Below are 25,573 nucleotides of genomic sequence, written 5' to 3'. Positions count from 1 at the left end.
GAACAGGCTCGAAGGGCTGAATGGCCTTCTCCTGTTCCTACGTTCCTAAGTCCCTGACCTTTCCGCTAAAGCTTACCTCAGTCTTCCCTCTGCTTAGACAGCTTTGCCTTGTGGTCTCATCTGGTTTCCATGCGACAGCCTGCGGGGGGGGTGGGGGTGTGGGGCGGGGTGGGGTGGGGTGGGGAGGAGGTTGGGGGAGGCGTGGGGGAAAGAGGGAAGAGGGGAAGAGGTGTGGGAAAGGAAGGAAAATTCAAGACGTTATTACACTTTTTCGTCCACAAAATATAGAGCCGATCCACTTTACAGTAGATGCTGTGAGGTGCTTTGAGACGTCTCGAAGATGTGATGAGATGCTGCATCACATGGAAGGATCAATTGATTAATTAATGTGAGAAAAGTGCGAATGACGTCAACTCACTGTTGGGAGTAGAACCATGAGAAATGGGACGGCTGAGAGGGAAGGTTGGTGGGGTGGGGGGGAAAGAGGGCGGGTGGGAGGGCGCGGGGACTGGAAAAGGGAAATATTTCCAGTTCCAATTATACACCCCTCATCGCCAACATCTTGCGAGACAATGGACGAGAGAGCGCGAAACCTCTGGGTGACTGTGTGAGGTGCAAACGCAGATGAATAAACTAATTGTTTCAAACGCTCCCAAATCACCAGTCAACAGAGAGAAACAGATTTCATTTGCATGTAAATACCGGGGCCGACTTATTAGTGAAGTGGAGCATTGCTGTCGGTGGGGCCTCATTCTTTCCCCCTCCCACATCCAAGGTACTTAACCCTTTAGTGGCGCTTGCTATTCTCGTAGCTCAGTGGTCAGAGCCCTCGCCTCGCAAGCGAGAGGACCCGGGTTCGATTCCCGGGTGGGGCGAAAGCTTAGGCAAATTTCCTTACTCCACACACACACGCGCCTGTTTACCAACGGTAGGTAGGAACCCGGTTGTTAGTCGATTGGCGGATCGCTTTCCGAGGGTAATAATGCCTCAAATAAAAAAAAAATTGTCGCTCAAACCACGACTGTTTGTGGGGACGCTGCTGTGCGCAATTGGCTGCCGCGTTCCAACCATAAAATTCACAGTCACTCCGCTTTACGGTATATTCCGTGAAGCGCTTTGAGGCGTCTCAACCACGTGATAAAGCGCTGTATCAAATAGGTAATCAGAGGCTTGTGACGTAAGGAAACTTGCCTAAGGTCCCACCCTGCCCGGGAACCGAATCCAGGGCCTCTCGCTTGGGAGGCGAGTTCTCTAACCACTACGTTACAGGACTACACGACCCTTTTAACGCCCCAAGATAAGGGCTCCCCCCCTTTCAGACGTGTCTTCTCAAAGTTGTCAGGCTGTAGTTCATGTCTCATGTCTTCCGACACTGAGCTGTAGCCTCGCTGGTGTCTGAGACTCTGTCGTCCTGAACCAAATCTCTGGGTAACACTGGGAGCTGAGGACAAGGGGTCAGCAATGCAGTCAATGTGGAAGGGAATCTGTGTGCTGCCTCCAATGATGTGTTGGCAGGGTTCGGAGTCAAAAGAACCCGACCAGACAAAGCCCGAACAAAGGGAAGGGCAGAACAAAAGCAGGCGATGAGCTGCGGAGCAGAGGTTAGGCTGGGGGGAGACACGGGCTTCATATTGTGCTGCGAAACACTGTCAGAGAAAGAGAGAGAGAGAGAGAGAGAGAGAGAGAAAAAGGAGCCGGGGTAACCAAGCAAGGAGGCTTTGACAAACTCCATCCCCCACCCCTCACACACCAGACAGATTTGTGGCAGAGGGGAAGAGGAAAGAGAGGGAGTAGAGAGAGCGGAGGGGTGGTGGTGAGGGTGGGGGGGGGGGGGTGGGGGGGAAGCAGGGGATGGGGGGAGAGAGTTAATAATAATCCTTGCATTTGATATAGCGCCTTATCACGTCTTCGAGACGTCTCAAAAGCGCTTCACAGAATATTCTGTAAAGTCGACTAATTGCACGTTGGTGGGCGAAACACGGCAGCCAATTGCACGCGGCAGTGTCCCCCACAAACGGTCGTGGATTGAGTGACCAAATTATTATTTTATTTATTGCCTTGGGGGAATTATTATCAGGCGTGCGTGTGGAATAAGGAAACTTGCCTAAGGTTTCGCCCCCACCCCCTTGGGATTCGAACCCGGGTCCTCTCGCTTGCGAGGCGAGAGCTCTATCCAACTGAGCTACAGGACTCCACAAGGGGGGAATGGAACAGGGAGGAATGGGATTAAAACGGAGAGCTCTGGTGCGTGTGCGTGTGTGTGTGTGTGTGTGTGTGGTGTGGGGGGAAAATGAGCTCCAGCACAGACAGAATAAACTGAAACAACCTCCTTCTAATGACTGGGCTCTATCCGTCTCCTCATCTTGTGCTTTCAATAGCTTGTGTAGACAACACACAGAGAGAGAGAGGGAGGATGGGGTGAGGGAAGGAGGTTCCTTAGCTGTCAGCAGTCATTTAACTTTGAAACGCGATAGCCTTTGCGCTCAGCTCCTGCCCTCCAGGCTCGGTTCCTGAGACAGCCTGATCCAGACCTCCTGACTTCAGCACTGTTTACAGCTCATGTCAGCGTGGAGCGCTCCTGCTCCCAAACCCGTCACTCAAAGCAGTCTCGCCATGTGCGGAACCCCTTGAGGCAGAGGGAGATGGGGGGGAGGGGAGGGTAAAGTGGGGCGGGGGGGGGGGGGGGGAAGAGATGGAGGGTAGGGGAGAGAGGGGAAGGAGGGGAGGGGAAAAGGGGGAGGTAGGGGAGGGGAGGGGAGAGGGCCCCTTATAGAAACTTAAGACCGTCGACCAAGAAAAGCAAAGTGAGAAAAAAGTCAGTGATAATAATCGTTGGACACGCATGTACATGCATTCACAACATGCCAGCCCCCCCCCCCCCCACATACACACACACACACGCTCAACACACACACACACGCTCAACACACACTAGTCCAAGCAGAATCTGTAATCCCTTTCAACAGAGGAAATTGGGCCAATAATAATGATGATGATCCTCGCATTTGATACAGTGCCTTATCACGTGTTTGAGACGTCTCAAAGCGCTTCACAGGATACACTGTAAAGTGAATTCACTGTGTATTTTGTGGACGAAACGCGGCAGCCGATTGCGCACAGCAGCGTCCCCACAAACAGCCGTGAACTGAGTGACCACATTACCCACATTTATTATTAATAATAATACTTGTATTTGATAGGGCCTTATCAGATCACTGAGACATCTCAAAGCTTCACGTGATTTTTGCTGTCAACTGAAGTCACTGTGTGTTTTGAGTGACAAAATGATTATTATTTAAAGGATTATTACTCCCAGAAAGCGATCCGCCGATCAACTAACAGCCGGGTTCTTACTGACTGCTGGGTAAACAGTGGCGTGTGTGTGGGAGTAAGAAAACTTGCCTAAGGTTTCGCTCGGCCCGGGAATCGAACCCGGATCCTCTCGTTTGCGAGGCGAGCGCTCTAACCACTGAGCTACTGGACTACCTGTACGGGAGAGAGAGAGAGAGAGAGGTGGTGCAGTCCGAGCTGGGCTTACCTGTTTAAGAGAGAGATCGGCCACACTAAGGCGGAAGAGGTAGTTTCTGCAAAACAAGGGGGCAGATGAACATGGGGTCACTGCAGGACAAACGAGGAAAGAGGGGGGGGGGAAACGCTTCAAATGATGGCCGAATTTCGCACCAAATTTACGTCTCACGTTGAACGACCAGTCACTGGGGGCAGGGAATCCTCCCCCTCAGCTCCTGTTAACTTTGCAGCTAAAGCCCTAACGGTGAGGGTGGTCCTAGCTGGACAAGCAGCGGGAAAGCTTACCAGACAGTGATCTCAATGGGCAAGCTATGTGCGGTTTCAGCTGATTAGACTCCCCCACACCCCCCAAGCCTCGGCTCTTGCCAACCTGCGCCTAATACATTCCAGAAATAGGTAAGCAGGATACGTCCCTCCAGGGAGAGAGGTAAAGAGAGAGAGAGAGAGAGAGAGAGAGAGAGAGAGAGGGGGCATTCCATCCCAACAATCTATCTCTGGGGTGTCCGTGTGTAGATGGGAGGCCTGGAATTCTCAAGCTTGGTTTGGAGACTCTTAAGCACAAGGTGATGGGTTTCCGCAGGTGTCGGACCAAAACAAAAGACGCTGAACGGAGACCGTTCAAGGATAAGAGCAGTTGGAATCTGCTGGCCACAGGAGAGGAGTGGAGAGGCGAGGAGAGAGGAAAGTGTGAGATAAGAGGAGGAATACCTGGATCCAACGATCAGCTGGTTCCTGTCGAGGTCAATGAAGATCTGACAAAAGTCCACTGCACCTGAGAAGCTGAAATTGTACAGTCCGGGCCTCAGCACTGTGGTGGGGGGTGCGGGGAGAGGGAAGGGGGGAGAGGGGGAGAGGAAAGGACACAGGTCGTGATTGAAATCCAAACACAGCAGCAACAAACGTTCATTAGCTCATTATTATACATCATGATAGTAATCCTATTATCCAGCAATTGGCTGCTGAGTTTCGCCCACAATATAGACAGTCACTACACTTTACAAGTATATTCTGAGAAGTGCTTTGAGACGACTCAAAGCGGTGATAAGGCACTGTATCAAATGCAATGATTATTATTATGATGATGTATATTTTATATATAAAAGAGTTTCTCTCTCCCGGTGTCCTGGCCAACAATTACCCCAAATAAAATTGGTTGCTCACTCCACAATAATAATCCTGGCAATCGATATAGCGCCTTATCACGTCTTCGAGACGTCTCAAAGCTCTTCACACAATATAGTGTAAAGTGAATTGACTGTGTATTTTGGAGGCGAAATGGTTGCTTCATGGCTGTGTGTGGGACATTGCTGGGCGTAAACTGGCTGCGGTGAATGTTGGGCGAGGAGAGGACCCAATGGGATAAGTAGTTGACTATAAAGTTCCTCTGTTGTTGTGATCTGGTGTTGGGTTCGGCAGTCGGGAAAGGGCGTGTGTGCCTGTAGCAGTCTGAGCACGCTCCCATTGAAAAGTACCACCCCCGCACATTCCTTCCCTGCACATCTCTCACTGCCTAAGCCAAGCAGCTGTCTTTCTTCCTCGTATCAAGATTGGCAGAGTTTAGCTCAGGCCTCCCTGCCCGCCTGCCCGCACCCGGTGCAATGCCATGTTCTGTGCCGAGGTAGGGAAGTACTTGAATCATTGACATTTCCAACCTTTGGAATCCATCCCACCTTCCCTTCGCCTCGCCCCCTCCCTCCCTCGCCTCCTTCAAAGCATGTCTCAAGACCCCTCCTCTTCGACCGAGCCTTCGGTCGCCCTCCTTCCCCCACCCTCCCTGCCTTCCACCCTCCGTGATCCCAAGCCCCAGCTCAGGTCCAAATCTCTGACAGTCCAGCGCCTTGGGACGTCCTCCTGCCATGAAAGGCGCCGTGTAAATGCAACGTGTTGATGTTGTTAGAACCAGGTCATTCAGCCCATCCAGTCTGCACCATCTCTCAGAGCAAGTTGTCCATTCAATTCCCGACTGCACTGCCCTATACCCATATTTCAAGCCTCTATCCTTCATATCAAGCTTGTGTCTCAGCCTGGCTCAGTGGTAGCGCTCTCTCTAACTCTCTCTCTCTTTCATCTCTGAGTCAGAAGGTTGTGGGTTCAAGCCCCCTCGTCAAGACTTGCAATCACATAGTCTAAGATGACGCTCCAATGAAGCTCTGGGGGAGTGTTGCATTGTCGGAGGTGCCGTCCTTCGGATTAAACCGAGTTGGCACTTGATATGGCGTCATTGCGACGTCTCATAGTACTCCACAGGACATCCTGTAAAGTGGAGCGATCGTGTACTTGGAAGACGAAACTCAGCAGCCAATTGCACACAGCAAACAGTGTCCCATGTGGATTGAGTGACCAAATTATTATCCTTTATATAATTTTGGTGGGATTATTACCCGTGGAAAAGCGATCCGCCAATGGAGGAACAACCGGAATCCTACTTACTGCTGGTAAACAGAGGTGTGTTTGTGTGTGGAGCAAGAAAACTTGCCTAAGGTTTCGTCCTGACCCGCCCGGCAGTCGAACCCAGGTCCTCTTGCTAGCCCACTACAGTCAGGGGCGTGAGCCAGAGCAAGAGGGTGGCTTGAGACTCTTACCATTGAAGGACACGATGGGATGCTCCTTCCTTTCACAGTCGGTGTCTGTGGAGGCTGGGACACCGGGCAAGCTTTGGGAGTGTGCGAGTCGGCCCGTGGTGACCAGGACGAGGCCGGGGACACACAGACACAGGGCCACTAGCCTCACTACCCTCATGGTGTCCGTGGAAAGGCTTCCCTGCTCAAGCGTCTGCAAGGAAACATAGCGAGGTTGGTTCATGCACACGCACACGGGGGCTAAACAGGGAGGCCTCAAATTCCACCGGGTCTTAACCCGCCGGACCACTACGCCTTGGAACACAAGCTCGCACAGAAACGTCGGGAATTCTCAAGTTCGGGATTAACGTTGATGGGAACGTGTGTGTGCATGTGCTGACACACGCACGCGCACATACACGTGTGAAAACACGCAGGGACGTATGCGTGACCATGTATGACAAAAGACACGCGCGCACATAGGAACAAACACACACACACACAGCACGCACACACGCGCACACACACACACACACGCGCGCGCGTGAAAAAACATGCACACGACGAGCAAGGTCGCACGGCAGCACACGACAAAAGACACCTGTATGTACGGAGCTCAGCGACGTGTCAGTCAATAATTAACTGGAGAGGGCGACGAGGCGGTGAGAGATGGGCGTCCGGCCGAGAAAATACATTGTGCTTAGTCAGCTCGCGAGCGTGAGAGAGCAGCGAAGGTAACAGCAGATTCTATCCGCTCATTAAAGAAAAGAGTTTGTGTCTAAGTTACAGTCACAACCTCCAGTAAACCTGGATGTCCCCGAGTGAAGTTTTCGCGCAAGGCAGCAGACAAAACGAGTTAGAGCAGCCCCCCCACCCCCCCCGCCGCCAACCCACACACAAACACATACTCACTTGCCCTCCCCTACCCCCGTAATGCATACGCACACTCACATGCGCGCACACGCTCCCACGCACATACACTCCCCCCCCCCCCCCCCCCCCCCCACCACCCACACCCCTCCACACTGCCACCCTGCGCTGGGCTGTCTCCGGCTTCCTGCTCATCCCCCCCTCCCCTCCGCTCCACCAGCAGATGCCACACTTTCAGCCCCGACGCCCCCACAATCTCCCCCCCCCACCACCCCCTCACTCCTTCGCCCTCTTTTAAATCACACCAGAAGACCTTCCTCTCCGACCAGTGCTTACGGTGACCTCTTCCCCCACTCCCCGCGCCCCCCCCCCCCCCCCACCCCACAGGGGTCAGGCTCCGCCACTGTTAAGCGTGAAGGGCGCCGTGTAAATGCAATGGTTGTTGTTACTGCAAACGTGATTGGAAGCACTACTCACTCCACACATTCCTCCAAAGTCAAACTGTTCCTGGAAAGCCACTGATCCCACAGTTATTATTAACCGTAGAGTAACTGTGGCCTCTCTCCCCCCGAGGATGGGTGATTAAGAGAAAGGTGGGCGGCGGCGGTGGTGGTGGGGTGGGAATTCTTGTGGAATCCTGTAGCTCGGTGGTTTGAGCGCTCGCCTCGCAAGCGAGAGGACCCGGGTTCGATTCCCGGGCCGGGCGGGCGAAGCATAGGCAAGTTTCCTTACCCCACTCTCCTCTGTTTACCGAGCAACCGTGTTCCCACTAACTGCTAGTCAACTGGCGGAGGGCTTTTCCGGGGATACTAATCCCTTTTCAAAGGATTGGCCCCTCAATCCACGACTGTTTGTGGAGACGCTGCTGTGCGCAATTGTCTGCCGCATTTCGCCCGCGAAACCCATAATTAATTCACTTTAAATAGATCCTGCGAAGCGCTTTGAGACGTCCCGACGACGTGAGAAGGCCCTGCATCAATTGCCAGGATTATTAGTATAATTTTTTTTTTTTTTAAAAAAGGACGCTTTCAAATCTCCTTAAGCCACGGAGTTTGAGTGGAAGTTCCAGGCGGGTTGCCCTCAGGACTCTGGGGGAGAGGGGGAGGGAGAGGGGTAGAGAAGGGGAAGGGGCCATGGCCTCTGCCTTTCATCAGATGGCTGACAGTTAATCTCAATCCCGCTCGCGGCTAACCCTTTGGCAGCAGAAGAGAACCAGACGGTCAGCAGACCCCAGACACCAACAAGCCCATAAACATGTACCACAGCATCCAGATAGCGGCCGTGTGTTCATATTCTTTTCTTTTCTTTCTCAGCTTCGTCCCTGTGCTCTTCCCATCTCTTGCGAACCCTCCCTCTCCCCCTCTCTATCTCCTTCTCTCTCGGCTTCACCCACTCCCGTAGCTTATGGTTAGCACACTCGCCTCGCCTGGCGAGAAGACCTAGGTTCGATTCCTGGGCAGGACAGAACCTTTGGCAAGTTTCCTTACACCACACGCCTCTGTTTGCCGAGCAGTAAATAGCCTGTCAATCGATTGGCGGATCTCTTTCCGAGGGTAACGTTTGCTCCCCTCCAACTGGAGCTCTTTACTCTAACTCCATTCCCTGCTCTCTCTCTCTCTCTCCCCATCGTGTCTGTGCTGGTGCTCGCCGCCCCCTCTCTTCTCTAATCCCGATTTCCATACTCTTTCCCCCACAATCCTGTGATAATGTGATGTGATAAGGCGCTATATCAAATGCAAGGATTATTATTATTATTGTTGATATTGCTGGGATCCTCTTCAAATATACAGTATTCATCCAATTCCCTTCTAAATGTTGATATGGGCTTAGTTTAAACAGGCACTTGCGGAGAAGCATTTGCGTGTTCTGATAACTGTCTGTGTGTGTGTGTGTGTGTGTGTGTGTGTATACAAAAATACATTTGAAAAAATTTCCATTAAATCCCCTCTTGACCTTTTCTGCTCTAACGAATTCAGCTCAGGTTTGTAAACCCTTTCATCATAACAAGCTCCTCTCAACCCCGGTATCAATCTTCACATTGAATCTCTCGTCTTATTATAGTTCCGTTCAGCTCGCTCTCTGCCGCACTCCTCTCTCTCTCTCTCTCTGCCGCACTCTCCTCTCTCTCCGTTTCGGAGCAGCACTGGGACTCTTACGAACCTTCCCTTCCCAGAGACATTGCGTAAGAATTATCAGCGTTTCCGAGATTTTATTTTGAAGGGATTATTACCCCCTGGAAAGCGATCCGCCGATCGACTAACAACCGGGTTCCTACTGACTGCCGGGTAAACAGAGGCGTGTGTGTGGAGTAAGGAAACTCGCCTAAGGTTTTGCCCGGCCCGGGAATCGAACCCGGGTCCTCTCGCCTGCGAGGCGAGTTGCTCTAACCACTGAGCTACAGGACTCAACAAATCCATAACTTCCTGTCGAGGGGGTGGGCAAACAACTACTGTGTAGTGAGTCGAGCCGCCTATAAAATCTATTTAGTCCAGCTTGACAATAATGAACTATGAAGCACTGCGTGTGTGGAGCCTTGCTCTGCCCAAATTGGCTGCCACGTTTGCCTAAGAAAAATAGTCACTATAACGCTAAATAATGCTTGCATTAGAAATAGCGCATTGTCACGCTGTTGAGACGTCTCAAGAAGATACTCCAAAGTGGAGGGACTGTATATTTTGTGGGCAAAACACGGTAGACTGTTGCACACAGCTGCGTCCCACAAACAGTAGTGGGTTGGGCGAGGAATTTTTGTTGAAGGGTTTGTTACCCCCGGAAAGCAATCCGCCAGTCGACTAACAACTGGGTTCCAATTTACTGCTCCGTAAACAGAGGCGCGTGGGGTAAGGAAACTTGCCTAACCACTACACTACAGGACTCCAATACTTAATACACTAAACAGCAATGGCCTGTGAAGTACTTTGAAGCAGTGATGTTATAGAGGCTTAAGCCAATTGTTCAGGTGATTTCTTTTACAAAGAAGAAAGGAGGAAATTAAAGAGCAAGGCAGACATTTTCCAACGTATTATCTGAGCAGACAACAGATTTCGGTTCTCCCGAGTGCCCTCAGATAAGTCTGATGACATTGTCGAGCCTCAGCTATAAAAATATCCACAGAACTTTGGCTCATTAAGAGAACAGAGATCACAAACATCTGCTGTGCCTCTGAAGCCAAGTGGGAGCCTGGAAATCATTACAGGAAAGATGTACATACGCGCACACACATTGCAAGATGGCTACAGCAATGATGGTGGCGTCCTGTAGTGTAGCAGTTAGAGCGCCCGCTTCGCAAGCGAGACGACCTGGATTTGATTCCACGGGCGACGCTAAACCTTAGGCAAGTTTCCTTATTCCACACACACGCCACTGCTTACCTAGCATTAAGGAACATAAGAACAGGAGGAGGCCATTCAGCCCCCTCGAGCCTGTTCCGCCATTCTATAAGATCATAATTGATCTGTACCTCAACTCCAATTACCTGCCTTTGCCCCGTACCCCTTGAGACCCTGACCAAACAAACATCTCTCCACCTCAGAAGGGAGCTTCTCCTGGCCAATAATCCTCCGGATGAATCGTTTGTTCAGCGAGTGGCAGTTTGTGGGACATTAGAGTAAGAGATTACATTAAGTGATGGATCATGTCTACACTCATCTAATTTTGGCTCCATTCAGATGGACCACAATGTTCTATATTATATTCGAATAATACACTCAAAAGTTAATGGACCTTTAAATTGTGTCTCTAGGGTGAGACATATTGCTTTCTTTTACCCCTCTCTTCCATTCCCAGTAGTGGGAAGCGGGGAGCTATCGAGTAAGTTTGCCCACTGCTTGTCCAGCCAGGACCACCCTACCTGTTAAGGCTTTGGCTTGCCGGGTTAACAGGAGCTGAGTGGGACGATTCCCTATCCCCAGTGACCAGTCTGCCCTTCCAGGTCTTGCCGATGATCCAAGGAAATTTCAATGAGTCGCTAACATACATATGCGGAACTCTCAGTCTGGTTTGGAGACTCTTAGCAGCGAACAACAACAACAACTCGCATTTATATAGAGCCCTTTCACACGGGGCAGCGTCTCGGAGCGCTTAAGCACGGAAACGGATTTCCGCACGGGTCAGACACACATTTGTCTGACCAAAACAAAGAGAAATAGAAAGATTCCAGCACTTACCCTGTCTGCATCACCCGTGTGTCATAGTTGCCAGCCACACTTTGCTGTAAATGTCTTGTAACCTGCAGGGGGAGGGAGGGGATAGCAACAAGATTCCACTCAGTATGGGCGTGAGAGAGAGAGAAACATAGCTACAAGAGGAGGCCATTCAGCCCGTTCCGCCATTCTATAAGATCACAGCTGATCTGTACCTCACGTCCAGTTACCAAGTTTCGCCCCATATCCCTTGTTCCCCTCTACCTGACAAACATCTCTCCACCTCAGTCTTGAAAATGTGAACGGATCCACAGCCACAATCCACAGCCTTTTGGGTAGACAGACAGAGAGAGAGATAGAGAGAGAGAGAGAGAGAGAGAGAGAGAGAGAGTTCCAGATTCCTGGGGGAGAGAGTTCCAGAGAAAAGCGAGAGAAAGAGAGAATGTGAGAGAGAGAAAAAAAAGAGAAGAGTGAGAGTGAGCACCAAACACAAGGAAATTTCCATGTTTAACGTCTGTAGAAATCACAAAGACGAGGTCCAGACCCCATTGGATTCACTAAAGCCAAAAGGTTGGACCCCCTTCTCTTAGACTCTACGAGTCTCAATAAGAAAAGGACCTCAAGGCTAAGACAGGGAGGGAATTTCAGGGATCTCTAGTCTCTGTTCAGCCGACCATAAAAGCAACTCATTAGATCTACACAGCGCCTTGCACGTCGGGAGGACATCCCAAGGCACTAGACATTTAAGGGTTTGCACCCGAGCTGGGGTTTGGGATCAAGAGGGGTGGAGGGTAGAGAGGGTGGGGGATGGGTGACATAGGCATTACCTGGAGAGACGCAGGAGAGAGAGGAAGAACCCTGATAATCTCCGTCACTCACATACGCAACCAAGCCATCTGGAGGGCTCTTAAACCAATGGTGCATGCTTGTTATTCCAGTCCAGTATAGCTAAATGACAGCATGTGGAACAGAGACCAAACTGTGCATCTCAGCATAATCAAGGCCTCAGAAACATCGCCTGGATGTCTGTGTGTGTGTGGGGGGGGGGGGGGTGGGGGGGGGGGTGTAGAAGAATATAGTCTTCACAGAGTCTGCGACGCGCAGCAACTCTCAATGCAGTGACTTATAACCCACTTCATTTCCGAGCGGCCCCACAAAAAGGCTGATCAATTACTGACACTCTCTCACACACGCACACACGTTAGAGAGGTCTCAAAGAGAACATACTGTAAAATGGAGTGACTGTATTTTGTGGGCGAAACGCAGCAGCCAATTGCACACAGCAGCGTCCCCACAAACAGTCTGGAAGGATTATTACCCCCCCACCCCGGAAAGCAATCCACCAATCGACTAACACCGGGTTCCAGCTTACTGTTAGGTAAACAGAGGCATGTGGAATAAGGAAACCTGCCCAAGGCATTCCCCTCTCTGCCTGGGAATTGAACCCAGGTCCTCTCGCTTGCGAGGCAAGCGTGTTAACCACTACACTACAGGACTTCTATATCAAACGTAAGGGTTATAAAGAACAGAGTGGGTAATCTCTCAGCCTAATGCAATGTATTCAAAAACCTCCTAAAGTTCGGTCCTTTGCATTTCTGATGCCTCTATGCAAACTTCCTGCAGCTCCAAACACGCAATGTTTAAACCTTTGGAGAGGTGTGAAGTGTTTAGGGATATAACCACTGGAGCATGGGAAAGGGAAGGAGGAAGGAGAGGGAGGAAGCCATAGAGGAGCCTCGTGTTTTTGACCTTAAATTATGTTATTCTTCATAACTCATTTATACACGTGTATTTGCATCTGTGGAGTCCGGGAGCTCAGTGGTTAGAGCGCTCACCTCACAAGCGAGAGGATCAGGGTTTGATTCCCAGCCAGGGCAAAACCATAGGCAGGTTTCTTAGTCCACACCCCTCTGTTTACCCAGCAGCAAGTAGAAACCTGGTTGTTAGTCAATTAGCGGATCGCTTTCTGGGGGTAATAATCCCTTGACTGTATGTGGGACGCTGCTGTGTGCAATTGGCTGCCGGGTTTCGCCCACAAAATATACAGTCAATTCACTTTACAGTATATTCCGTGAGACGTCTCAAAGACGTGATAAGGCACTATATCAAATGCAGGGATTATTATTATCTGGTGATGGTGGGTTGTGGGGGGAATGTGGAATGGGGGCCTTGTGTCACTGTAACAATACAGGGATGGAAAGGGGGAAGGAATGTAATGTGCATCTGATGACAGCCAATTCCTACAGTCCTGATTCTAACCAACTGTACCAGCGTAGCTCAACTCTGCCAATACTTTACAATGACAGGCATCTCACCCACAGGAAGATGGCAGCAACCCATGAATGCCCAGGTGGTTCTCTCTCATGTGAGGCCATGTGTAAAATCACCCCCTGCCCGTCTTACTGAGCTTTGCACCAACTCCCCCTCCCTCCCTCGTCCTGACCAGATGGTCCATCTCAGGTGATGGGAAGGAGGGAGAGGAGGGAAGGTGGTGGGGGTGGGGGTTGTGGAGTGGGGGGAGAGAAAGAACCTGCTGGAGATGCCATCCTGACAGACCTTGGCTCGGTGTCCGTGATGGAACGCTTTGCTCTGGATACCATGCCAAGCTTTTGGCACCGTCTCTCCAAAACATTGTCACCAAGCCAAGGAGAGAGGCGTCGAGTTGATTCCGGTTGCCGGGGGAATGGAGAGCAAGTGACGGAAGATTCTCAAGTCATCATGGGAAGGTTTTTTTCCCCCCCTCCCGACGGTCCCCCCCTAAAAATATATATTCAATGCGCATTTGGAAGCCCAGACTGTAAGCTCAAAGACCCGACGTGGGGGCTTGAACCCACGACCTTCCAATTTGGAAGCGAGAGAGCTACCCGCTGAGCCAGACTGTCGGCAGATTTGGGAGCGCTTTGGAGCGAGTGCCTTGGGATGTCCTCCCGACGTGAAAAGCGCCATACAAATGTAACTTGTTGTTGAGCCGGCTTTTATCATGAGTTTGTGGATAATAATAATCTTTGCATTTGATACAGCGCCTTATCACCTCGTTGAGTCGTCTCAGAGCACTTCACAGGATACACTGTAAAGTGAATCGGCTGTGTATTTTCTACGCTACAGGACTCGGTCAGATTTCCCGTCTACCTTCTCTGTTCCAATGAAAATTGGCCCAGTTCCTCAAGAACCTCAATAGGGTCGTACGTTTCCCCCCTCCCCCCAAACCACTCAGCTTAGGCTTGCAATGACTCAGTTGCCAGCCCAACCAAGACAGAGACAGAACCACCAACTTCGATTCAGGTCCATTATTCATCGGCAACACAGAAAGCATTTCCAGTGTCCTGGCACACTATTGAAGGACTCCGCTGTTGGCACGGAGCCCCTGCACTTGAGATTTCCCCCCTTCTCCCACCCCAGCCCGCACTTTCCCCAATGACAAATTACCCATGGTTTCCTTACAGATTAGATAAGTGGTTGAGCAAAGAAGCCACTTAATCTCTCTATAACCTATAGCCGCAGTGCAATCCATCAGCTCTACATGCCTTCCTTCCACGAACATTTTAATTCTTGTTCTGCGTTCGCAAGACATCGGCATCAAAATTCGCAGGAGAGGAGGTCGGGGAAAGATATTCACCATTATACGATGCCTCCACCTACTTGGGGGTGGTTGTGGGGGAGGTAAGTGGCGTGTCTCCTTGAAGCTGAACTGGCTCCCAGGTGAGATGCCTGGCAACGGAAAGTCAGAATCGAGCCCACGGTGACGGTCTCTAGTGCAGTTGTTGAGCCAGGAGGGGCCACGGTATTCCAGGGCACTCACTGCTGATGGCAGCACAGCCCGGCCTGGAAGGGCCAACTAGTCACTGGGGACAGGGAATCCTCCCACTCAGCTCCTGGTAACCCTGCAGCCAAAGCCCTAACTCACGGGTAGGGTGGTCCTAGCTGGACAAGCAGCAGGGAAAACGTGCCAGACATGCCTCCAACTCTTCCATCTCCCACCTCCCTTCCCCTACCCACCCTCCGCAGCCTAGCCAACAACATGAGGAACTATAACCCCAACTTCAATGCTTCAAGAAGGCGACTCGAGAATAAGACCAACGCCCTGTGATCAAGTCAACAGAAAACAGACTCCAAACATTTACAGGCAACAAATAGCTGAGAAGACTGAAGGCCAGATTGTGTTGGTGACAGACAGTGGCTGTTGGGTTCCTTGGCACCAGGTTCACACCAGATGCCCCTTGAATTAGTCCTTGCTTTGAGATCAGTCAATTATTGTTTGCAAAACCTTTGGCAGTTCGAGACATCAGCCTTCCTCCACACCAGGTTTCCAGAACCAAAGAAAGATAATAATAATCCTCGCATTTGATACGGCGTCTTATCACGTCTTCGAGACGTCGCGAAGTGCTTCACAGGATATATATATATATATATCACAGGATACAGGCTGTATATTTTGTGGGGGAAACACGACAGCCAATTGCGCACAGCAGCGTTCCACAAACAACCATGGATTGAAGTGACCAAATTATTATTTTTTTTAAGCGATTATAACCCCCGGAAAGTAATCCGTCAACCAACTCACGACGAGGTTCCTATTTACAGTTACGTAAACAGAGGAGTGCGGAGTAAGGAAACTTGCCTAATGTTTCGTGCTGCCCAGGAATCGAACCCAAGTCCTCTCGCTCGCGAGGCGAGATTGCTAACCACTGAGCTGCAGGACTCCACCGTGAATTAACAGTGAAACCCGGATGCGATAGAGTCATTTTGTGCATACAAATTTCAAAACCACTGATTGCTGTGCACCTTATGATTGCTAGTCTCCAATCTCAGGGTGTAATTTGCGGGTTGGGCTCACCAGTTGTAAACACAGGTTGAGCGAGCGAGAGAAACAAGAGAGAAAGAAGGAGAAAGAGAAAGTGTCGATGTCGTCAATTATGCAATGAACAGTCAACAAAAAGGAGACAGGTTTTGTGGATCATCCTTTACACCGGGTGTTGATATATTGAGGCAATCTGCAGGTATATTCACGGGGTTCAATGGGCTTAATCCGAACCACAAGTCAGTCCCAATTTCCAGATAAACGTCCACCAGTGGGTTTCAGTTGGATGTGAACTCCGGGATCCCATTTGGAGTTTTGTCAGCTCGGCTCAGTCGCCTCCCCTCCCTTTCCTCCTTCAAGGCCCATCTCAAGACCCTCCTCTTTGACCGCAGCTTCGGTCACCCTCCTACCCCCTCCCCTCCCTGCCCGCCACCCCCTCCTGATCCCAACCCCCAGCTCGGGTCCAAATCCCTGACTGTCCAGCGCTTTGGGATGTCCTCCCGACGAGACAGAGAAAGAGTAGAGACAGAGAGGAAGACAGAGAAAGAGTAGAGACAGAGAGGAAGACAGAGAAAGAGTAGAGACAGAGAGAAAGAGTAGAGACAGAGAGAAAGAGTAGAGACAGAGAGAAAAAGTAGAGACAGAGAGAAAGACAGAGAAAGAGTAGAGACAGAGAGAAAGCCAGAGAAAGAGAAGCAGAGAGGGAGAGAGAGAGAGAGAGAGAGAAAGACAGAGACACGTTGGGGGCTGGGATCAGCCTTCCCTGGGTGTGTACACGAGCTCCAGTTATAGCGCGGCGAGTGGAAACACTAAACAAGACAATCATTTTCTTTCCTCCCTCCTCCCCACCCCCCCCACCCCCCCACCAAGCCCTAGTGTTCCCTCCGCAACCCCCTCCTGCCCCTGGGTCCCCTCCCCCTCCCCGCCGCAGGGTATTTAATCAACAAGAATAGCCATAAGCTTCCCAGACATCTCACAATGGGTTGTAACATTCATCCCCCTGAAGTTCGAACAACACTCCACGCTCTCTCTCTCCCGGCGGATTCTATAGGAGAGGCCAGCATTCCCCCCAGCTTGTGGTGAATGAATGGGCGCACTGTGTAATCTCACTCCAGACTATTCAGCCGCGAGTCAAAAGTTTGTACTATTATTTCCCTCGGTACACAAAAAGTCACTAGGCGTCCCTCTCCTGCCTGGGGGGGTGGCGAAGGAAGAGGGGGGGGGGGGTTTGGGGAAGGAGGAGAAGACGGCAATGAGAGAGAGAGAGAGAAAGAAAAAAAAAGTCTAGAGTCTAAAGGGTTTTTTTTTAACTCGAATTCCTTCACGGAGCACTTAATTGTTGGCAAGTTCCTGGCGTCTTTTGTTAGCTTAATAATACTAACACTACTACTACTACTACTAATAATAATCCCTGCATTTGACACAGGCGCCTTAGCACGTCTTCGAGACGTCTCAAAGCGCTTCGCAGTAAAGCGGAGCGGCTGTGTATTCAGTGGGGCGAAACGCGGCAGCCGATTGCGCCCGGCAGCGTCCCCCACAGACACGTTATTCCGCACGTGGTCCCTGCGAACTCACTGGGTCACTGAAACCAGAACGTGCGGCCGATAACTTCACGCCTCGGGTTCTACGTCAGCGTCTTTTATCAGCGAGAGGAACCTCCGACTAACAGGACACCAATTCTACATCCTCGTGATAAAGGCTCGCTATCTCTCTCTCTCTCTCTTGTGTCCAGATAAAGCTGTTATGTTACGCTGCGGTTAGTAGCTGAAGAAGACAGGCAAGTTATCAGCCCTACACAGAGTTCTCTCTGCACCCACTCCCGTTCCTCTGCACACGAGTCTGTCGACAGCAGAGATACTCTGGAATGAGGAGCGTAACACACGCCAGGTTCTCACACGCAAGATATGGGTGGGAACATGCCACACGCAATATCATCGCTCGCGGTACAGCGTCCAATAATAACAATCCTTACGTTTCGCGATGTATCCTGTGAAGCACTCTGAGACGTCTCGAAGACATGATAAGGCTACATACCAAATGCAAGGGTTATTATTATTATTATTTGACACAGCGCCTCATCGTGTCTTCGAGACGTCTCAAAGCGCTTGTCAGGAGATACTGTAAAGTGGAGTGACTGCGTATTTTGTGGGCGAAACGAAGCAGCAAATTCAGCGTTCCCACAAACAGTCGTGGATTGAGTGACCAAAATTACCAAATACAGACACACGCACACACGCACAAACAACCACGTAATCACTAATAAACTGCACATCGACAGACACACACGTCCCAGAGAATTCCATCAACCAAATCCTTTCCGAATTATTTATCTGTCTTTCGACACTTTCTTTCCTCAAGAGCACGGATTGTGACACTGGAGATTACTCTGTAGTCTGTCTGTCTGGGGGGGACTTCAGGTGGGAATCAGACCACTAAAGCCCCCTGAAGGTGTAGGTTTTCACCACACACACACACACAGAGAGGGAGAGAGAACAGGGAGAAGAGTGGGAAGTAGAAATTTATTTCAGATCATCTCACTCACAAGTCGCTACGTGCAAGTAATTAAAGATCACTCGATCAGTTTGACGGGCAGTCAATGCCTCCCTCATCTGAAAATATTTTTGTTGGAAAAATATTCAGTCAGCCGTTCATTTTTCAACAGAAGGTAGATTTCATTAACCCCCTCAAACCCGAGCGTTGCCAAGTTTGGTCACCTGCTTGACTATTCCCCATCTTTCATTTAACTTGTAATGCCGTAGGCAATAATCGTGGGGTAATAGGAAATCTGGAACTCTCGCCCTCCCCCAAAAGGCTACGGATTATGACTGGATCCATTCACATTTTCAACACCGAGGTGGATAGAGGTTTGTTAGTCAGGGCATCGAGGAATATGGAAGAGAGGTATGTAATTGGAGTTGAGGTACAGATCAGCCTTGATCTGATAGAATTGAACAGGCTCGCGGGCTGAATGGTCTGCTCCTCATAACCCTTGCATTTAATACAACACCTTGCATGTCAGGAGAATGTCTGGAACTGCTTCACAGGACCTTGCCATCAAGCGCAGTGACTTATGTGCGACAAGCAAATGCGGCAGCCAATTTGTGCTCAGTGAGGTCCCACAAAGAGCCATGAAGTGAATAACTGATTTTATCTGGAGGACTGTTGGCTTGAAACCCACAACCTTCTGACTCGAGAGGAGAGACTGAGCTGGGCTGGCATGCAACCAATGTCACATAATAATCCTTGCATTTCATACAGCACCTTATCATTTGGTTGAGACGTCTCAAAGCGCTTCACAGTACATACTGCCAAGTGGAGCGACTGTGCATTTTGTGGGCGAAACGCGGATTGAGTGACCAATTATTTTTATTATGCAAGGATTATGTTTGATTAGTAACTAGGGCCCATCAGAGCAGCCTCTCTCCTTCCTTTCGTCCCCTTCCCCCCGTTGAATCTGCAGAACTTCATCCACTCTTAGCTAAACAGCTGGTGTCGACAGAGAATCACTACTCTCTCTCGCTGCGAGCATTGTCGCTGTGCTTCTGAATTTGACAGGAAGGTGCGAGAAGGGAATACAAGCCCAGCTGTACGACAGACATCGCACTCTTTCTATCCCTCTCTTTTCGGTTTGGTGGTTTATTCTTTTGTCTCGTAGCTTAATGGTCAGGGCACTCGCCTCGCAAACAAGAGGGCCCGGGTTCGATTCCCGGCCAGGCAGAGCAAATTGTTAGGTAAGTTTCCTTACTCCACACGCCTCTGTTTACCGAGCAGTAAGCGAGTGCCCGGTTGTTAGTCGATTGGCGGATCGCTTTACAGAGGTTATAATCCCCCCCCCCCCCGAAAAAGAAATCCGGTCACTCAATCCACGACTGTTCGCGGGGACGCTGCTGTGCGGAATCGGCAGCCACCGTTTCGCCCACAAAATACAGTCAACTCACTTTACAGCGTGTCCTGTGAAGCGCTTTGAGACGTGATAAGGCGCTGAGTCAAATGCAAGGATTATTATTATTATTATTGAAGCCATTCTCCATTCCCATGGTTCCAACCAGGTCAGCTGAACTTTTTGGTCTGAACCCTTTGGTCAGAGAGCACAACTGCAGCCTCAACAGGCCACAGAGGGAAAGGAACCCTACATCCACCAGCTATCTGTCCGGCAATCTCGAGCTACAAAGGCTCTCTTGTGGCTCCTCAGTGTCACCATTGTTTCCGACGAAACCTAATAAAGTCAGACGAGATCGGCCCGGCCTCTGGCTCTCTCCATCGAAGAAAAAAAAAAGTTTAGAAAGTATGAAATGTTCTCTCTTCCCCCCCCACCCCCAACTCTTGTTTATTGCACAGACATGTGAGCTCATTTTGGTCCCTCCGCCATCTCTCTCTGGGACATGCGTACGCAAGCTCTTCCCTGCTGTTGTAATTCCTCTAACGTGCAATGTTAATCTTGCAGGGCTATTGCAGTGTCAATCTTGTGTGACTTTGTGATTAGATCGTTCGCCTCGCAAGCGAGAGGACCCAGGTTTGATTTCCGGACGGGGCCAAACCTGAGGCAGGTTTCCTTACTCCACACAAACATGCCACGGTTTACCAGCAGCAAGGAGGAACCCGGTTGTTAGTCGATTAGGGGATCGGTTCCGGGGGGGGGGGGGGGGTAATAATCCCTCCCCCAAAAAATACGGTCACTCAATCTACGACTATTTGTGGGACGCTGATGTGTGTAATTGGCTGCTGCGTTCGCCCACAAAATACACAGTCACTACACTTTACCATATAGCCTGTGAAGCGCTTTGAGACCCTCAACAATGTGATGAGGGGCTACAATCAAATGCAAGGATTATTATTTTTATTATTGTGGTGAGGAAGGAAACTAATGCCACAGGTCGCAATCTGCAGTGCTGTCTAGAACTCCATTGCCACTGACTTCATCGATCTGCATCTGTTCCTCTTCGGTAGAAAAATGTGCAGACGCAACATTTAGTCAATCCTCTCTTCCCTGCATCAGGGAAACAGCTGAACCACCCACATCGAGGGGACGGGTCAAACAACAACATTTACACTGCGTCTTTCACGTCGGGAGGACTTCCCAAGGCGCTGGACAGTCACGGAATTGGACCCGAGCTGGGGGTTGGGATCAGGAGGGGAGGACCGCCGGGCGGGTGGGGGCGGTCGAAGGTGCGGTCGAAGTGGCTCTCGAGACGGGCTTTGAAGGCGTCGAGGGAGGGAGGGTAGGGCGAGGCGGAAGGGCAATGGGGAGAGCAGAGCGTGGGGGACGGCAGAGAGCCTGGAGGCCTGACCGGCGATGATCCGAGGGAAATAAAAACAACATCTGATAGAAGCAGCATTGCCAGCTCCCGGGCTGGACTTTCTCCAGATACAGGCAGCTCAGAGAAATGTTTTGTGGAGACTCGGGTTCAGTTGTCAACACTCTCGCGTGCGGTTCAGGGGGCTGCGGGTTCAAGCTTCACACTGCAACTTGAGCTCACGGCCTAGGCTGACGCTCCAGCAAAATACTGGGTGGAGGTTGGTGGTGGGGTGGGCGGAGGGGGTGGGAGGTGACCGTAGCCACGGTCGAAGAGGAATGTCTTCAGGCCCGACCTGAAGATGGGGAAGGAGTTTCGTATGAATCGTCCATTAAATCGTGGCTCGAACTGCCTATTCGTGTTGAGTGTTAAAGATCCCATGATGCTATTGCGAAATAAAAGAGAGTTCTCTCCCAATGTTCTGGCCAACATATAAATTTGATTATTCCCAGAATGTTGTGTTGTGTCACTAACGGGGGGGGAGGGAGAAAAAAAACACACACACTCACCACACCCACACACGTCACACTTTGCAAGACAATTGAGGCGATTTAACTGTTAAATGAGCGAGCTCAAGTGATCGGACGCTTAATGGAGTCTCATAGCTCAGGGGTTAGAGCTACTCGCCTCACAAGCGAGAGGACCCAGGTTAGATTCCCGGACGGGTCAGGGCGAAACCTTAGGCAAGTTTCCCTACTCCACACACACGCCTCTGTTTACCAGCAGTAAGTAGGAACCTGGTTGTAAGTCGATTGGCGGATCGCTTTACTGGGGGTAATAATCCCTTTTAAAAAAATCTGGTCAGTCAATCCACGACTGGTTTGTGGGAACACTGCTATTGGGGTGTCGCATTTCGCCCACAAAATAGTCAATTCACGTTACAGTCTACTCTGCAAAGCACTTTGAGATGTCTCGAAGATGTGATAAGGCTCTGTACCAAACGCGAGAATTATTATCATGAAGAATATATTGCAAAGTGGATTGACTGAGTGGTTTGTGGGTGAAGGCGAGGATGATTATTATTATTATTATCGTTATTAGATCAGCCTCTCAGAATTACTCAATGTTCTACGAACCATCTGACAAGCTTCCACATCTCACGGGGGAATGTGTCATCCTCGGACTGCAAGCCAATTCCAACAGATGCATCGATGAAAGGAGCATTGAATAGTGTAAACAGGACGATGGATATCATGTGAGGCATCATCCATCCGAGCAACTCAACTCACTCAAGCCAACTCTGTGGTTCCTGTAGCTCAGGGATTAGAACACTCGCCTCACAAGTGAGAGACCTGGGGTTTGTCACTCAATCCACAACTGTTTGTGGGACACTCCTGCGTTCAATTGGCTGCCGCGTTTCACCTCAAAATATACAGTCAATTCACGTCACAGAATTTTGAAGAGCTTTGAGACATCTTGAAGATGTGATAAGGCACTATATCACATGCAAGGATTATTATTGTTATAATAACTCGCTCCACGGCTGTTTGTGGGGCGTTGCTGTGCGCAAACTGGTCACGTTTCGCCCACAAACACACAATCAATCCACTTAACCCTGTAACCTGTGAAGCCCTTCGAGACTTCTTGACGGTGTGATAACAACAACTTGCCTTCACAAACCCAGGTCTTCTCACTTGCGACGCACACAGTCAATCCACTCTACAATATATCCTGTGAAGCGCTTTGAGACATCTCAACGATGTGATAAGGCGCTGCATCAAATCCAAAGGATTATTATTATTATTAGTAGTACATCAGCCTCTCAACATAACTCAAGTGTTCTACAAACTTTCCGATAATGTGTTATCCTCGGTTTGAAGGCCAATTGCAGACGCCCTCTTCCCTCCACCACCACCCTTTAGCCCTCCTCTCGCTCTTGCGAGCGCGACCATTAACTTTCTGCATTAAACCCGTTTCTCGGAGGAGCCTGGCAGGTCTGTCACTCAAGCAGGTGACAGTCGGTGAATAGCACAAAGAGAACTGCTTGCGGTAATCACTGCAAGAGGATGGAAACCGAGCGAAATCAACACCTCCTTCCCCCTGTAACTTGACAAGCTGCTGTAAGGCTTAATCACACCGGGGAACATTAGACGTACTGAAATGAAATAACACTCCTCCTCTCTCTCTCCCCACACCCCCCACTCCTCTCTCCCGCGCCCCCTCTCCCCTGCTCCCTCCTTCTCTCTCTTCCCCACTCTTCCCGCTTCTCTCTACCCCCCCCCATGCTTTCCCTCCCGCTTTCTCACCCCCCCCCCCCAACCCCTCTCTCTCTCTCGCTCCCTCTGAGAGTGCAATGATCATTCCCTGCACACTCAACACAAAAAAAAATCTCAGTCATCGTTTCAAAAGAAAATAAGACACGAGATTTTTTTTCAAAAAAAATTGAAGGAAAAGAATAGAAGGGAAGCAAACAAAAGGACAGGGCTTGTTGAAATAATGAGCGTTTTCAGGAGAGGAGGAGGTGGATGGGGGGGGCGGGGTGGGGGGGTTGAGAGAGAGAGAGAGAGAGAGAGAGAGAGAAAAAGGGGTTTGTGAACCACACAGTTGGCTGCGTCAGTGACAGACCAAACCTGATGAGACCCCCCACAGACACACTTTCCATTCAATGGCACACAACTCTTTTGAAAAGATTGCTACCTCCTTTCCTTCACTCTCTCACACACACGCACACACACACACACACACACTAGCTTTCCCCCTCCGCAGCGAGGCTCGGGGAAAATGCAATAAAAAAAACCATTCCAAAATACTAATTTCTATCTGCATGTGGCGCCTTTCACGTCGGGAGGACGTCCCAAGGCGCTGTATGTATTCCAGTCGTCGGCAGATTTGCAGAGATTTTCCACTGAAATATCAACAGTAGCCTTTCACGTAGCAACTGATCACGTCGAAACCTTTCGAAGTTTCACGTTTTTTTTCCCGTAAAGTGTAGTGACTGGGCATTTTGCCAGTGAATGTGGCAGCCATTTTGCGCACAGCAGTGTCTCATAAACAATCGTGGATTAGGACCAAACATACTTAGTATATATTTAATATATATATACACACACACACACATATTACTCCTGGAAAGCGATCCGCCAATCAATTAACAAGTGGGTCCCTACTTACTGTTGGTAAACAGAGAAGTGTGGAGTAAGCAAGATTCTCCCCACCTGGGGATCGAACCCAGGTTCTCTCGCTGGCGAGGCGAGTGCGCTCACCACTTCTCTACTCCATCTGGAGTCTTTCCCTACTTCCAGTCAATGGATCTCTCAAAGCTCAGTGTGGTTTGTCCTCTTTTCCCAGTGGAAAAAATGCAAGTGTCTCAATATTCCTGGTTTTCATTCATTTCGACACATCAACCAGATGAGATCAGTTAGATGATTTTCCAATGATTTCTCCCCCCCTCACCACTCCCCCACCCCCCCCCCACACACACACACACACACACTTCCTGCAGCTCAGATAAGAGCCCAAAAATGCACTGGGATTTGGATTCATTTTCTCTCTCGGAACACAAGGAAACTATGAGACTTTTTTTTAAGCCCATCGAGCCTGATCCACCAGTTTCTTCGATCATTACACATGTTTTCACTTTTTCTACACACGCCCCATTTCCAAAGCGTCTCTCCGAATATCCTACTTGATTCTATCTGTGCAACCTTCAATCCAATGGCTAATACCTCCTGTATTTTTATCGTGCCCTAAAAGGTTATAACATCAATGCATTTCACAGGGGATATTCCAAGGGCAGCGACTGTACATCAATAATGATCCTTGCATTTGATACTGCCCTTTGTCACGTCATTTGAGACATCTCAAAGTGCTTTACAGAACATATTGTAAAGTGGAATGACGCGACAGCCAATTGCGCACAGCATTGTCCCACAAACAGTCGTGGATTGAATGACCAAATTATTATTTTTTTTTAAAAAAAGGTGGGGGGCTTACTATCCCGGAAAGCAATTTGTCAATCGAATATCAACCAGGTTGCTACTTACTGCTAGGTAAACAGAAGCGTGTGGAGTAAGGGAACTTGCCTAAGGTGTTTTGCGAGATGTGGCAAACCAATTGCGCACAGCGACGTTCCTCCAAACAGCCATGGAGTCAGAGACCAATTTTATTTGAGGCGAGGGGGGGGCGGGTGGGCTTGTTAGCCAGTACACAGGGAAAGAGAGAGAGGGGGGGGGAAATCCCTTCTCTTTTTGCACAGCAACTCTTTAAACGTCCACCTGAACAGGCAGATCTTGGTTTAACAATTTGGCCGAAAGACAGCAGCTCAGACGATGTAGCGCAGCTCCCAACGCTGCAGTGTCGGCTTAGGCTATGAGATACCAAACTCTGACGTGGAGCTTTGAACCCGCAACCTTCTGAGCTCAAGAGGTGAGAGCGCTAGCAACT

General features: G+C 50.0%; 1 protein-coding gene across 3 annotated transcripts in view; it reads right to left on the bottom strand.

Moving 5' to 3' along the window:
* Positions 1-25,573, bottom strand: part of sema5ba (sema domain, seven thrombospondin repeats (type 1 and type 1-like), transmembrane domain (TM) and short cytoplasmic domain, (semaphorin) 5Ba) — a 51,079-nt gene that overhangs the window by 19,371 nt on the left and 6,135 nt on the right. For 2 of the 3 annotated variants that reach the window (XM_042336126.1, XM_042336125.1), the window contains exons 2-6: positions 11,123-11,184; positions 6,111-6,300; positions 4,237-4,336; positions 3,539-3,584; positions 77-139 (exon numbers count right to left, since the gene is read on the bottom strand). In XM_042336126.1, coding sequence (XP_042192060.1) covers positions 77-139; positions 3,539-3,584; positions 4,237-4,336; positions 6,111-6,267 — 366 coding nt within the window. In that variant the 5' untranslated portion in view covers positions 6,268-6,300; positions 11,123-11,184. Of the gene's footprint in view, positions 1-76; positions 140-3,538; positions 3,585-4,236; positions 4,337-6,110; positions 6,301-6,998; positions 7,018-11,122; positions 11,185-25,573 lie in introns of those variants that run through there. The other variant, XM_042336127.1, reaches the window with a different exon arrangement.

The sequence above is a fragment of the Callorhinchus milii genome, unplaced genomic scaffold (assembly GCF_018977255.1).
Source record: "Callorhinchus milii isolate IMCB2004 unplaced genomic scaffold, IMCB_Cmil_1.0 Scaffold6, whole genome shotgun sequence".
Classification (NCBI taxonomy): domain Eukaryota; kingdom Metazoa; phylum Chordata; class Chondrichthyes; order Chimaeriformes; family Callorhinchidae; genus Callorhinchus; species Callorhinchus milii.
Note: the sequence above shows the minus strand (reverse complement) of the source record. Positions and strands in the feature narration are given on the sequence as shown.